The sequence below is a fragment of the Suillus clintonianus genome, assembly GCF_016758775.1.
Source record: "Suillus clintonianus strain FC179 chromosome Unknown DEU56scaffold_210, whole genome shotgun sequence".
In the NCBI taxonomy this organism is placed as follows: Eukaryota; Fungi; Basidiomycota; class Agaricomycetes; order Boletales; family Suillaceae; genus Suillus; species Suillus clintonianus.
Genome location: NW_024539434.1, coordinates 1 through 13,630, shown reverse-complemented (window position 1 = coordinate 13,630; position 13,630 = coordinate 1). Strand labels below are relative to the sequence as shown.

Sequence of the window (13,630 nt, the reverse complement as noted above, 5' to 3'; positions counted from 1 at the left end):
AGTGGAAGACAACGAAAGTAAGGTAACCACTCCAAAGAACGGAGCCAACCACGATGTAGTGGCACATATACGGTATCTGCATTAACGTCTATCAGCTTGAGGGGGGTATGCGCAACAAAGAAAGAGCACGAGATGAGACAAGAACCGGAGGATGTTTGCTCGCACGGTTGCTGCACCTGGTATTGCAGTATTAGTATCGGGAGCAGGAGTGGGAGCGGCAGCGGCAGCAGGAGGTGTCGTGGAAGTCGAGGCGGCGGCAGGCTGAGATTGCGATGACGACGACTGAGCTTGGCCTTGTGGTTGGGCCTGTGTTTTTTTTTTCGGCCGCGGAGCAACAAATAGCGCCTACATCGAAATAATCAAACCCCAGTTATTGGAAATGCACCCGAACAAAGACGTACCTTTTTGTCCCGCACCGCAGCAACCTCGACGACACGAGGGCTGCTGTGAGAGAAGATAGACCGCCTTGGACGTTGCTGAAGTTCGGTTGCTTGATTGATGTTGGAGGGAGAGCGGCGAAAGAGCGTTGAAAGGCCTCTGAGGAGCGTATTCCTCGAAGAGTGTGCGAGAGGGCGGCGGCGGGCAGAGGAACGGATTTTGTTACTGTATATTGTGGAATGCTGAGATCAAGAGGTCAGATTAAGAACTGATTTCGAAACGCTAACGACACACATGAACACCATCTCGCACATCATCATAAAAGTCTGATGGTAGTTCATCGTCCTGGCCCTGCGTGGCATCGGCCTAAAATGCCAATGGATGTTAGAGTGATCGAAAAGGTCAAGAAATATACCACGTACGTCTAGCAACTCTATGACCTGCGAAGAAGATAATAGCATCATCTTTGCCAAAGAGCCATGAGATTTGGACCCACATCAGGAACAAGCAATAGATCTTCAAGGCCAGCTTCTTTGAGGATGGCGTGAATGTCCCATGCGCGCACATTTCTGTTTTGGCAACCAGTGACTAGCGTTTTTCCATCAGCAGAAAGGGCTGCGGAGTCCAAACGATCTTCATGCTGGAGGGGTGGTCCGATCGGGAGATTGGTGTCGAGATTCCATAGACGCGCTGTTTGATCCCATGATGCACTTGCGAGGAAGCGGTCGTTTGAAGACAAGGTGATGACGTCAACAAAGCTTGTGTGATCCTCAAGAACGGCAATCTGCTGCATAGTGGCTGTGTCGAATATCCTAATGAGGTCATATGAACCGGAGATAAGTTTCTTTCCGTCCGACGTCCATGCCAAGCTTTCAACTGGTTGATCGTGTTTGAGTGTGGTGATGAGCTTGCCCGTCTTGCTATCCCAGATTTTGACTGCATTCTTTTTGTCTCCGCCTGTCGCGATTTTTTCGTTATCAGGCGAGTACATCACCACGTTCACCCGATCGTATCCGGTTGTGATTGTCAGGACAGTTTCACCGCTGTTGGCATCCCATACTCTTGCTGTCCCATCCCAGGATCCACTCGCTACTCTCTTGCCATCTGAACTCCAGCACAATGCACACACAACACTGGTGTGTCCCGTCCATTTGGCGATGACCTTTATCGTCTCGACGTTCCACAATCTCATCGTCCCGTCATTGCTTCCGCTTGTAACTGTCTCGCCGTTTGGAGACAACGACATAGACCACACTTGTTCGTTATTTTCATCTCGCCAATCCTCACCTATCTGTGCGCCGCTCTCTAGGTCCCATAATCGGAGTGAGCCATCATGCGCACATGTGATTATCCGTCGTCCGCTGGGCAGATGGACAACACCCATTACCCAGTTGGTATGGCCTCGCATCGTCCGGAGTGACATGATTGCTGGCGCCTCGCTGGTGGATGGTGAAATGGTCGGCGCTGGGGATTCCGTAATGCAGATTGGGGACTATCTATGCAAGAGAAGTCTGCCGAGATCTTTGATCCATACTGGGTTATGAGACGGCAATGGTTGCTGGTGAGTCCAGGGGCCTACTTCTTGTTCACGTTAACGCTTGAGTACACAAGCCATTGCTCACGAGACAACCTACTTACAGGAATCAAGTCCTCACCTAGAAGACAGCTTCGGCACTGTATATGCAGGACTCGCTGCACCGTAATTCGAGAATGCACAAGAAATTTTGCTGGGTATGGGACGAAGCCGCTGTATTGAGCAAGTGGTCACCTTTAATCTGCAGAAGAGCCCACAGTATCACTCACGAGAAGCACCGTTCAGACGAACACAGTGCTCAAATCACCCCAGCGATCAATGGATGTCTACTTGAGAGAACAGGAAGTTGGGCGCCCGTTCGTTCAAGCTGTCTTTTAAGGTGCGTCGCATGTGTCATCTTCGTGTTCGCTTCACAGCTTCATTGCTGTGTAGATGAAGCGCTCAGGTCTGACCGGCGCGATGTGCATCTTGTACGTAAGGGACCTAATGCTGGCGACGAAGTTCGGTGGGCGTTGCATTTCTCCTCTACTTCCCTCAATGCTGTATTCTGAAGCCCGCCTTCTGCGTAGCAGCCCAGTGGAGAATACAAGAGGTTCGTATCAAACTGCATTATCATAGTACAAGTTAAAGACGCGGCGTCTGTTCACAGCACGATAGACGTCAGGACGTTAGAGATATTGTAAGATGTGCATTTTGACGAGACTATGAAGGGTTCCGTTCAGATGCATTGGTGGTTGTTGCGCGTAGACAGTGATGCACGGGTCTGAGCACTTATAGATGTGACAAGGATCAGATGTGTGAGGGCATGCTTCAGTCATTTGTTCTCTGCCAACCTTTGACGGAACCTTTGAAACTAAACACAAAACATCACTCCGAAGTTCGACACAGAATGAGTCCAAGAAAAGGTCATCCACCAAGTAGTAGTTCGGTCCATCTACAATTTAACAACTTCCACACCCTTCGTTCTGCATTTTGCCTTCAGAATATCATAAATTACGCTCTGCTGTTCTACATATCTGTCACATGTCACGACCCAACGCTTGGAAAGCACGGTTATTGCTTCAAAAAATGGACTGGAATGAGTCGTGGCAATTGCTGAAAGAAATGTGTTCGATGTTGGGTGGAAGACATACGCGGGTGTAAACATAGGTATCAGTTCTTCAAGTGCAATGCATATGGAACAGCGCAGCAGAATGGACGTTGCAGTGGAGCAGACGGAGTGAATGAAGCCGCGGTCATCGCGATGAAGGGCAAGAATATCTCGCTCCGTGGTCTCTGCTATCCCATAAGTAAAACACAGAGGTCTGCGGCCATGTTCAGGCGAGCTCGCTGACACCTAAATATGCAGTACTGTGAATGTCCATGGATAGACGGAGGAGCCTGGACTGGTCCTGGGTTTTCAATCTCTTCGAGTATAATGTTTCTCTCGCAACGGTTAGAATTATGAAATTCGATGCATTGCATGACTGTCACAACGAGAAAACAAACTTGGTGGAGTAGCAAAAGATATAAAGACAGAAACAAAGATGAACTAGTTGCCCACATGCCACAGTATCAATGCCCGTTAGCATGTGAGGGAGATGCACAACAGAGGAAAAGTACGAGACGAGCCCACCATGGGATGGGTGGAGACTGTGCAGCTGCTGCACTAGGTGTAGTAGCGTGAGTACCTGGTGCAGGGGGTGTTGTGGAAGTTGAGGCGGTGGCAGGCTGAGTTTGTGATGACGACGGCTGGGATTGGCCGTGCAGCTGGCTTTGCTGCTGCGGCCGCGGCCGTGGAGCAACAGCCAATGGCTGCAAATAAATCATTGGACAACGGCGTTGGGAATCGCACGCGAACAAAAACTTACCTTTCTGTCCTGTACTGTAGGAACGTCGACAATGCGAGGTCCGCGAGAGAAGATGGTCCGCGTTGGGCGTTGCTGAAGTTCAGTTTCTCCATTAGTCTTGAAGTGAGAGTGGCGGAACAGCGACGAAAAGCCGCTGAAGAGCGCACGTGGATTCGAAGAAGAGGCAGCGCGACGGGGGTCATGTGTGGTGAGATTGTGATGGGTACCTTGCGCTGCGGAGGACTGAGAGCACAAAGATAAGAACAATACCTGGTCAACAAAAGCAGATGACTCACCTGGACACCATCGAAAAAGCCCGGCGGTATTTGACGGGCATGAATAGCTGGACGTCGCGAAGCATCCCTCTAGAATGGCTTTGAAATGGTTTGAAAAGCTTAGGAAACACGTCACATACGGTCGTTAATGATTTTTGAGCTGGGACCTGCAAATGGGAGATTAGTATAGCTTTAACCGAAGAACTACGGGATTTACATCAGAAATAGGTAGGAGGTCTTCAAGGCCAGCTTCTTTTAGGATGGCGTGAATGTCCCATGTGTACACATTTCCGTTGTGGCAACCAGTGACTAGCGTTTTTCCATCAGCAGAAAGGGCTGCGGACTCCACATTACTATCTTCATGCTGGAGGGGTGGTCCGATTGGGAGATTCGTGTCGAGATTCCATAGACGCGCTGTTCTATCCCATGATGCACTTGCAAAGAGGCGGTTGTTTGCAGACAAGGAGATGACGTCAACAGTGGAAGTGTGACCCTGAAGAATGGCAATCTGCTCCCAAGTGGCTGTGTCAAATATCCTAATCAGGTTTAATATACCGGAGATAAGCTTCTTTCCGTCCGACGTCCAGGCCAAGCTGTAAACTACGCGATCGTGTTGGAGTGTGGTGATGAGCTTGCCCGACGGTCTTGCTATCCCAGATTTTTACTCCATACTCGCTGCCACCTGTCGCGATTTTTTCTTTATCTGGCGAGTAAATCACCGCGTATACCCGATTGTGTCCCGTTTTGATTGTCAGGACAGTTTTGCCGCTGTTGACATCCCATACCCTTGCTGTCCCATCATGGGATCCACTCGCTACTCGCTTACCATCTGCACTCCAGCACAACGCACACACGATATCGGTGTGCCCCGTCCATTTGGTGATGGCCTTCCTCGTCTCGACGTTCCACATACTCACTGTCCCGTCGCTGCTTCCGCTTGCAACTTTCTTGTTGTTTGGAGACAATGCCATGGACCACCACATTCCTGCTTTACTCTTATCTCGCCAGTCCTTACCTATCTGTGTACCGCTCTCTAGGTCCCATAATCGGAGTGAGGCGTCATGCGAACATGTGATTATGCGTCGTTCGCTGGGCAGATGGACGACACCGTCTACCCAGCTGGTATGACCTCGCATCGTCCAACGTGGCGTGATCGCTGGCTTCTTACTGGTGGACGAAGACATGATAGGCGCTGGGGGTTCCAAGTACTGCAGATCGCGGACTATCTATGTGAGAGAAGTCCGCTGCAATTTTTCAATAAGACCGGGTTATCGGATGGCAATGGTTGCTGGTGAGTCTAGGGGCCTACTTCTTTCACGTTAATGCTTGTCAGAAGCGCACAAGCCATTGCTCACGAGACAACCTACCTACGGAAATCTAGTCCTCGCCTAGAAGATCGCGTATATGCAGGACTCGCTGCGCCGTTATTCGAGAATGTGCAAGAGACTTTGGTGGGTATGGGCGGAAACCGCTGTAGTAAGCAAGTCATTATCTCTAACCTGCGGAAGAGCTTACAGCCTGAGTATCACTCACGAGAAGCACCGTTCAGACGATCCTATTGCTCAATCACCAGCGATCAATGGTGTCTGGTTGGGAGAGGGGATATTGGGCGCCCGATCAAACCCATGCGTCATCCTCGTGTTCGCTACACAGCTTCATGGGGAGCTCACAGTAGGTCGCTTCTGCTTCTGCTTCTGCTTCTGCTTCTGCGTCCATAATAAACCGACACCCCCACGTGCACACATACAGAAAAATAAATAGAAACTAAATTGAACATACCATTTCTGGCCATACTGCTGATTCTTGACGCACAAGTGAGGTACTTGCAATAAGGAACTGTCCTCCCGTGATGATTTCCCACTCAGGCATTTACTGAAGTGTCTGCTTTCATTGAAGTTGTGTTTGACACTGACAGTTGTTTTCACCAACGAATATGACCCTGTCGGCCATATGTGGACTCAGGATGACCAACAGATGTCCGCCCTCTTTTTCACCGGAATGCAGAGGGGTGTTGTGATTATTGGGATCTGTGTATGGATGTCCCTGTAGTGTGGTATATACATACTACTATGAGTCGTATCGTATACGATATCTATCTAAAAATGCAAACGTAAATCGCACAAAATATAGCGTGCACGTACTGAGTACTGAGTACTGAATGACTATGCGATGTACTGTGTCGTCAACTCGCCGTGCGTCGGGCGCCGCGTCGTGAACTGTTAGAGGAAAGCAAGGTCAACGACAGCTCGGCGGCAGCGCGCTGCATTACGGGGAAGATTTCAGTCCCTGTCCTTATCCTCGCTCTTTTGTTCCACCGCATCGACTGTCTCCATCTCTAAAGCCTGAGCAACGGTGTGCGCCGAACTCCCATCCTCAGGCACTTCCTTGGTTTCACTGTTCCCAACACCCCCATTCCTCAAAAGACCCCAAACGATTTTCTCCCTTCCCATTGCCTCCTCCTCGGCCTCTGCCCTCAAAGTCTCCTCCCTCCCGTCTCTCGATAGCTGGCGCAATAGCTCAATGTTCGTCGACGCTGGCCGGAAGAGCTTGGGATTAAACGATTGTGTGCCGTTCTCATTGGCTTCAGGTCCTTCCTCCTCTATCAAACCGTTCTCCTCGCCCACTGCGACAGGGCTATCGTCACCTACCACCACTTCGGGTAGGCCGATCACTGCTACTTCCTCGCCCATAGTCCCGTCACCGTCACCTGAAGGGGAAGCAGTATTCTTCCGTCCACCGAAATCCAGCGCATTCCACCATGCCTGCATCTCCTCGGGTCGGCTGATATTCGCTGGGAAATTCCACGCACGGAACTGCCTATCTTTCGCAGATGCGAGGTTCGCCCGGATCCTGGAGGCTTCCAGCGCGCTATGCGAGATGGTCCAGTGGAGGATCCCTGTACCCCGGAAAATATTAGCACCCATGATAATGGAGCCGAATGGAAAAAAGAACGACGCACAGTTCTCGGAAGGCGCGACACCAATCGCTCTTGCGCCCCGTACAGGCTCCCCAGTAATAAAGTTCTGCACCCCTACGTCGATCTGAATAATCGGTGGCTCCGCTGTCTTCTCTTGGTCCTCCTTCCCCTCATCATCTTTCCCTTCCTCCATCACCTCTGTATCCTTGTCCTCCTCTCCCTCCTTCAACTCTATCACCTTCTTCCCGTCTGTCTCCGCGTCCCACTCGACGGGCTCAACCCATATATTCATCTTCGACGAGCGCTCCCGTGTCTCGAAAGTGCATTTCACGCTCTATCCGGGGTCACACCAGTCACTAAAACGTTGGACCACACAAAAGAACGGACTGACCCTCTCCCCAAACACTCCAACAACCTCATCCATCACTGTTTCCAGCAGCTTCACACACTTCTCGAATATGCGCGCGCCTCGGGTGGGCGCACCACTACCGTTAAGAACACCGGCAGGCTTCTCCTCTGGTCCGAACAACCGCGCGTCCATCTCCTCGAGCGAGACATATTGGAACCCAAAAATGCGGGCCGTGTTGTGGTAAGCAACGAACACGCCGTCCATGTTGCCGATACGAGCTTGGAAGCTGGTAAGGGACGAGTGTCAAGTCAAGGCGGGAGAAAGCGAAAAGGGTGAGGCACCAACGCACCTGTATTTCAGAAATGCACTCCGAATTAAATCATAGTATTCCTTCTCGAAGCTCTCCAGTGGTCCATGGAGCGTGCGAATGAGGTAACCCGAGTTCTCCTACATTCAACGAACACCGTCAGCCCAGTCCAAGTTCAGAGTATGAGTCGTTGTTGAGATGCACATGATGTGCTCCCGATAGAATCACAATAATGGATGGTACCAGACCCGAACTAAAAAGTACGCACCTCGAAATTCAGCAAATCCAGTCGGATTGGCACCGCAGCACGGGTCTTGACATCAAAAACGCCTGTTCCTGGTAAGCGCGGGTCTACGCAATCAAGTTGGGAGCGCATCAAAAAGCGGTTACTCTGATCCCATAAGATCATATCAATCACCGCGCGGGAAAGCATACAAGAAAAACGTACCTTCGCATACCGATATGCCTCCCTCCTTTCATCCTCCTCACCTTCCGCTGGGGCGGGCGAAGAGCGCAGGAGAGACTTGAACTCAGGTTCTGGAACTGTGACGAATTTTTCGAGGAGGGTGCCCTGTAATGCGAACCCATGCATCAGTTACGTGATACGTAAATCAAAAAGGAGAAGCAAGAAATAGAAAAGCACCAAATGGTCCTGTGGGACTCACCATCCAGGTCAATACATTTTTCTCACTGTCATCATCGCCATCCTTACCAGAATCGACCGCCCATACACCGTCTTTGTACCGTAACACGATTGACACGGGCATGCGCTGGCCTGGGGTAAAGTTTGTTGGCTGTGAACAGATGTGTCAGCAAAATTGGAAAGGGCATATAGGCAGAGCAACAGGGCATATAGTCGTGTCCAGGAACGTGTGTGGCAAGATGTAACCGATAAGAGGCGAGTATAGACTTCGCATTGAAGGCCAAAGAGCATACATCGCAAAATCCATGCCCAAAAACTCAGCCTCGGGTGCCATAAACAATCACTTACCTCATGCGCAAAAGCGCCACTCAAAACACTCGTATCAATATCCTTTCCGCCAGAGATGAGGAAGTAAATATGGCTGAGCAGACCGGTGAGGGAGGAAGTCGACCCGACATATGGTCGGGAGTGCATTTTAGCGAGTGTATGAAGGTCCTAATGAGTGTCCTCAGATTTTGTAGATAGAAAAAGTAGGGATCAAACATACATCATCCTGAGAGCTCCTTATGAACCCAGTGACGCGCTCGAACGCGAAATCAGTGACTTTGGGTATGCTCTCAAGCCAAGGCGTGAAATTATATACACGTGAGCGTGGATCTTGGAGCCAGTGTACGCCGGGGCTACGAAATCGAGTTAAATCGGCATTCACAAACCACAAAGCAGAAAGATGCACTTAAACAGCACTCTATCAAGCCCATGTGCAAGCCGCGCAATAGGCTTGTGTTCCGTGGGTGGTTCAATATCTGCACAATACACACGTTAGAACCACGTTCAAAACCTGGCGAATGCTACTGAATGATACGAACCTTCCAGTATGTTGTTGATGGAGCTCGGTTGGCCTGATGAAAGAGCACTCAGGTCATCCACGTCGTCGAAGAGTCCCTCTACCCGGCGGGTGTAAGGTAGGGGATGGCGAACATGTAAATGCGGCGGTTGCCCACGTTCCATGGACCCATTCCCACTTTCTTGTCTATCGCCACTGAACGACGCCTGCAATCCATGATTCTTATTCTCCCCTGGTTGAAGCGCTGCGCACAATAGACCAGGACTGAATTAAAAGCAAAATCACAGTGTTTTCATGGACAACGCACCGTCCTCGCCCCACCCTGTAGTCCAACCTTCCTTCGCCACACGACTGATTTCCCCAGGAGGGCCTAACAGTAGCTCCAGTAACTCAGTACGCTTCATGTCGAATCCTGCAAGGGAGGCACGCGCTGATTCTACAGCAGGTCGTGCACCAGCATCGCCAACGTCCGCTTTTCCCTGTTCCTTCCTGTTTCTTAGTTGCCTTTCCTTTTTTCTTCTCCTCGAAGCACCTGCATCTGAAGCGACATGGTGAGGGGTTCGAGTGCTTGGATTGATGGTCCTCTCCACAGCACTATCGATTTTTTTCGTGATTTCCCGTATGAAGGGCTCGGTTTTGACGGAAGAGCTGGTGGTTTTAGCATCAGCGTGTTTTTCTGCGGCATGTGAGCTGTTTGCATGGCTGCGCGAGGATTCACGCCGGCGACCCAGAACGTGCGAGAGAGTTTCTCTCTGTCCCTGTCTACCCTGTTGTCCCTGCGCTGTCTCCTTGCTCCGTCTCTCATCCTTTCCCGACTCCAAGCTTTGACTCTGGTCCTTGCTCTGGCTTCGCGTTGAGCCTGTGTCCGAGTTGATGTTTACAGCATCCGCAAAAACGCCAAATGCTCGTTTTCTGCAAGCGAGTGCACCGATAGCGATGGAGCGCGCATTTTGGAGACTGTGCATCCGAAAGTCGTAGTGTGCAAGTTCAGCCTTTCGAGTTGGTGAAAAGCTTTTTCATGGGCGCTTATTTTTACATAAAAGCTTAGCGTCCGTTACTCGATTGGGAACGGGACGATTGAGCTTGAGGGTCCCGCTTGCCCTAAACTCATACTACAAGCGCCCGTCACCATTCATTGTCATGAACGTCGTACTAGGCTAATCATCACATGGTCCTCTGCACCGTACTCAAATCTAATCTGAAGTGCCCAATTGGAGTCAAACCTGCATCTTTCCTGTTGTATGTTCCCGAAACGTGATTGGCAACGTCCCAATCTTCTACATTAATATTGTTATTGTTGACATCTTTCCTGCTAGTGCGGTGAACAGCGGTAGAAAATTCATCCGCTCGCCTATCGCACTAGCTGGGAAAAGCGCAGGTGTAGACTCCGTTCAGCCTAGATTATCACCTTGCAAGTTGAAAAGTCAGACTTTATCAGAACAGGATGCTACTTCACTTGCATTTTTCGATGAAAGCAAAGTGTAGGAAATTGCGTGATGGCAAGGGGAATTTTGCAGCGCTATAGCGTTTTATATCGTTCATATGCACAACACACTGGCTGGGTTTGACTTTCATAATGAGACGATTTTTGCGAACACGCGGGAACTTCTGCTCTCGTGATATGGGTGATATTACCAGCAAACGGGACATTGAGCAAAAAACTTGAAGACTCACATATACGCTGTTTTGGTGTATGCGGCGATGTTCATCATCCAGAAGCTGTGACATACTCGCTAAGCTCACAACGCTGGCCCGTGAATCATGTACATACCGGCGCTGGACGAGTACATTCGAAACATGTTTTAGTCAAGTCCAGAGCAGTATATTATATCCTGCGTTGGGCACCCTGCACCGACATTTCAGGTACTGCAGCCGCAGCAGAATGATGTAGGAAGACAGTTATTATGCACCAGAAAGTGAAATCCTCTCTGGATGAGCAGCTAACAGAGGGTCGAATTTCTCGCTACTATCCCGGGCTATTCTGAGCATCATCGATGATGCAACGCTGCCTCAGAAGTATCCCGAATTCGACACCGGATGTCGATGATCACTGGCAAGGGGGGAGGAGTATTAGCACCTATGGACATAGATAAGCGTTCGGGGACCACACTTGATCAAGCTCACGCACCTCAATCAACCGTCTATCTCGCATCAGAACTAGAGCTAGCTCGCCTATCCCCTCTGTAATCCAGCGGACTGTGGACCTTATGGACGAAGCAAAGCGACTTTGTCCTGAGGTAGTGAATATATGGTATTGTCATATAAACGACAACTCCATCCCGGGTACTAGTACTATTTACGTGCTGCACAGCATGCATACATCCAGAAATGTTGACTGAAATGAGCTCGAACATGGGCCGGAAGAAACATGCGGAGTGGAGAGGGATTGCGGCTCCCGTCGAACTTTGTCGCCATAATGAGGTCCTTTGAGTACAAGAGGATGCACATAGCGCCGGTCACAGACCTGAGCGCTTCATTTACACAGCAATGAAGCTGTGAAACGAACACGAGGATGACGCATCGAACGAACCTTGATAAGCGGTTTGAACCAACAGGCGCCCAACTTCCCCTTCTCCCAACCAGACACCCATTGATCGCTGGTGATTGAGCACTGGGCTTGTGTGAACGGTGCATCTTGCGAGTGATAGCGTAGGCTCTTCTGCAGGTTAAATATGACCACTTGCTTACTACAGATGCTTCAGCCCATACGCACCAGGATATCTTGCACATTCTCAAGCAGGCCCAGCAAGTGCTGCATATACAGTCCCAAAGCTGTCTTCCAGGTGAGGACTGGATTCTTGTAAGTAGGGTGCCCCGCGAGAAATTGCTTGTCTGCTTCTGACAAGCGTTAACGTGAAAGAAGCAGGACTCACCAACAACCATTAATATTGCCGTCTGATAACCCGGTCTGGTTTAAAGATTTCGGCGGAATTCGCTGGCATAGATAGTCCCAGATCTGAAGTACGGAATCCCTAGCGCCGACCATGTCGTCATCCACCAGCAAGAAGCAACAGACGCCAGTGACCATGCCACGCTCGACGATGCGAGGCCATACCAAATGGGTAACAGGTGTTGTCCATCTGCCCAGTAGCGATGGAAGAGTGAAGTTATGGAACGTCGAGACGAGGAAAGTCATCGCCAAATGGACGGGACACACCGATGGTGTGTGTGCATTGTGCTGGAGCGCAGATGGTGAGCGATTAGCGAGCGGATCCTGGGACGGAACAGCAAGAGTATGGGATGCCAACAGAGGAGAAATTGTCCTGACAATCAAAACCGGATACGATTGGGTGTGGGCGGTGATGTACTCGCCCGATAACGAACACATCGCGACAAGCGGAAACGGAGAGAGTGCAGTCAAAATCTGGGATAGCAAGACGGGCAAGCTCATCACCGCACTCAATCACGATTGGGCAGTTGAAAGCTTGGCATGGACGTCGGACAGAAAGAAGCTTATCTCCGGTGCATTAAACCTGATTAGGATATTCGACACAGCCACTTGGGAGCAGATTGCCATTCTTGACGGTCACACAAACAGTGTTGACGTCATCTCCTTGTCTTCAAAACAACCGCTTCCTTGCAAGTGGATCCTATGATAAAACAGCGCGTCTATATGGAATCTCGACACGAATCTCCCGATCGGACCACCCCTCCAGCCCAGTGAAAGTCGGACATGGCCATTTCCACGTAGAACTATGGAATTAGATTTTATAAATGTAAATTATCGTTACTTCGACGGAATTAGACTTAGCTTGATCATGTGATCAGTTGTGTTGATCGAACGCGTATGCACTGCGCAGTGTGCAGCCTGCCAGCGACGCAGCAGCGTAACATTATAACGTTCAACATCTGTTCAACAACGTCGCATCAGTGCACCTCAGTCTCACTGTAGAACTGATCAACTCACCTCACGGTGCTGGCTGCGCATCACAACTTTGTGTCCTCAGAGCTCTGCCCACCTTGCCGTGTAACTCCCTTTGGTGTGCCGGGGGGCGAAAAGCATAACAAGGTGGAGCTGGCACACTGCACTTTTGTTACAAGAAGCAACCAAAATACTGGTAAGCCTTTGGGTACTTTTCGCGCGTGCTAGTACTAAGTTATATTTTGTCTAGCATATCCCATATCATCTTGCCAATGTCAGATGTGCATTGGTGCGTTTGCACGAAATACTGCCTCGGAATCCGAACACCGCTCAGGTCACTGCGAACTTGGCAAAATCATTTGAAGGAGGCCGGTGAAGACGAGAAGGCAGCCATACGGTGTGCAGGACTATCAGATGAATTTCGCAGTCTGAAACGGCCAACCGATTTGCAAGTTGGTGGTTCAAATATATCCACTAAACGAAGACGCATGGTATGTCCTTTATTGTTTAAAATTCAATAGGACAATGATTCTAATAGTATTTTGCAGAATGAAGATCCTCGAGGCGCTACTAGTACTCCTCGCGATGACAATCCCCTTCGTGATGCCCCTCCTCCTCGCGATGCCACTCCCCTTCGTGATGCCCCTCCTCCCGGCGATGACAATCCCCCTCCTCCTGGCGATGACAACCCC

The 13,630-nt window shown here is 50.1% G+C and overlaps 3 protein-coding genes across 3 annotated transcripts; all 3 read right to left on the bottom strand.

Annotated features, from left to right (window-relative positions):
* Positions 1-81: 81 nt before the first annotated feature.
* On the bottom strand, positions 82-1,121 carry DEU56DRAFT_905606 (uncharacterized protein; the record flags this gene model as incomplete). Its single annotated transcript, XM_041356732.1, has 4 exons — positions 801-1,121; positions 673-744; positions 402-603; positions 82-345 (listed from the first exon to the last, which is right to left on the bottom strand). Exons 2-4 carry the CDS (start codon positions 738-740, stop codon positions 82-84), a joined length of 534 nt encoding a protein of 177 aa, XP_041200795.1. The 5' UTR covers positions 741-744; positions 801-1,121.
* A 5,174-nt stretch (positions 1,122-6,295) lies between these two features.
* On the bottom strand, positions 6,296-9,240 carry DEU56DRAFT_749891 (mitochondrial protein Pet127-domain-containing protein; the record flags this gene model as incomplete). The annotated part of the gene is made up of 13 exons (XM_041349477.1): positions 6,296-6,639; positions 6,754-6,912; positions 6,976-7,072; positions 7,172-7,267; positions 7,325-7,568; positions 7,632-7,729; positions 7,858-7,980; positions 8,038-8,160; positions 8,255-8,383; positions 8,581-8,727; positions 8,780-8,912; positions 8,966-9,035; positions 9,147-9,240. The coding sequence occupies 13 exons, from the start codon at positions 9,238-9,240 to the stop codon at positions 6,296-6,298; spliced, it is 1,857 nt and encodes a 618-aa protein (XP_041200794.1).
* On the bottom strand, positions 9,099-10,142 carry DEU56DRAFT_249334 (uncharacterized protein). Its single transcript, XM_041345290.1, has one exon. The coding sequence runs from the start codon at positions 10,039-10,041 to the stop codon at positions 9,358-9,360; it is 684 nt and encodes a 227-aa protein (XP_041200793.1). The 5' UTR covers positions 10,042-10,142; the 3' UTR covers positions 9,099-9,357.
* Between the last annotated feature and the right edge of the window lie 3,488 nt (positions 10,143-13,630).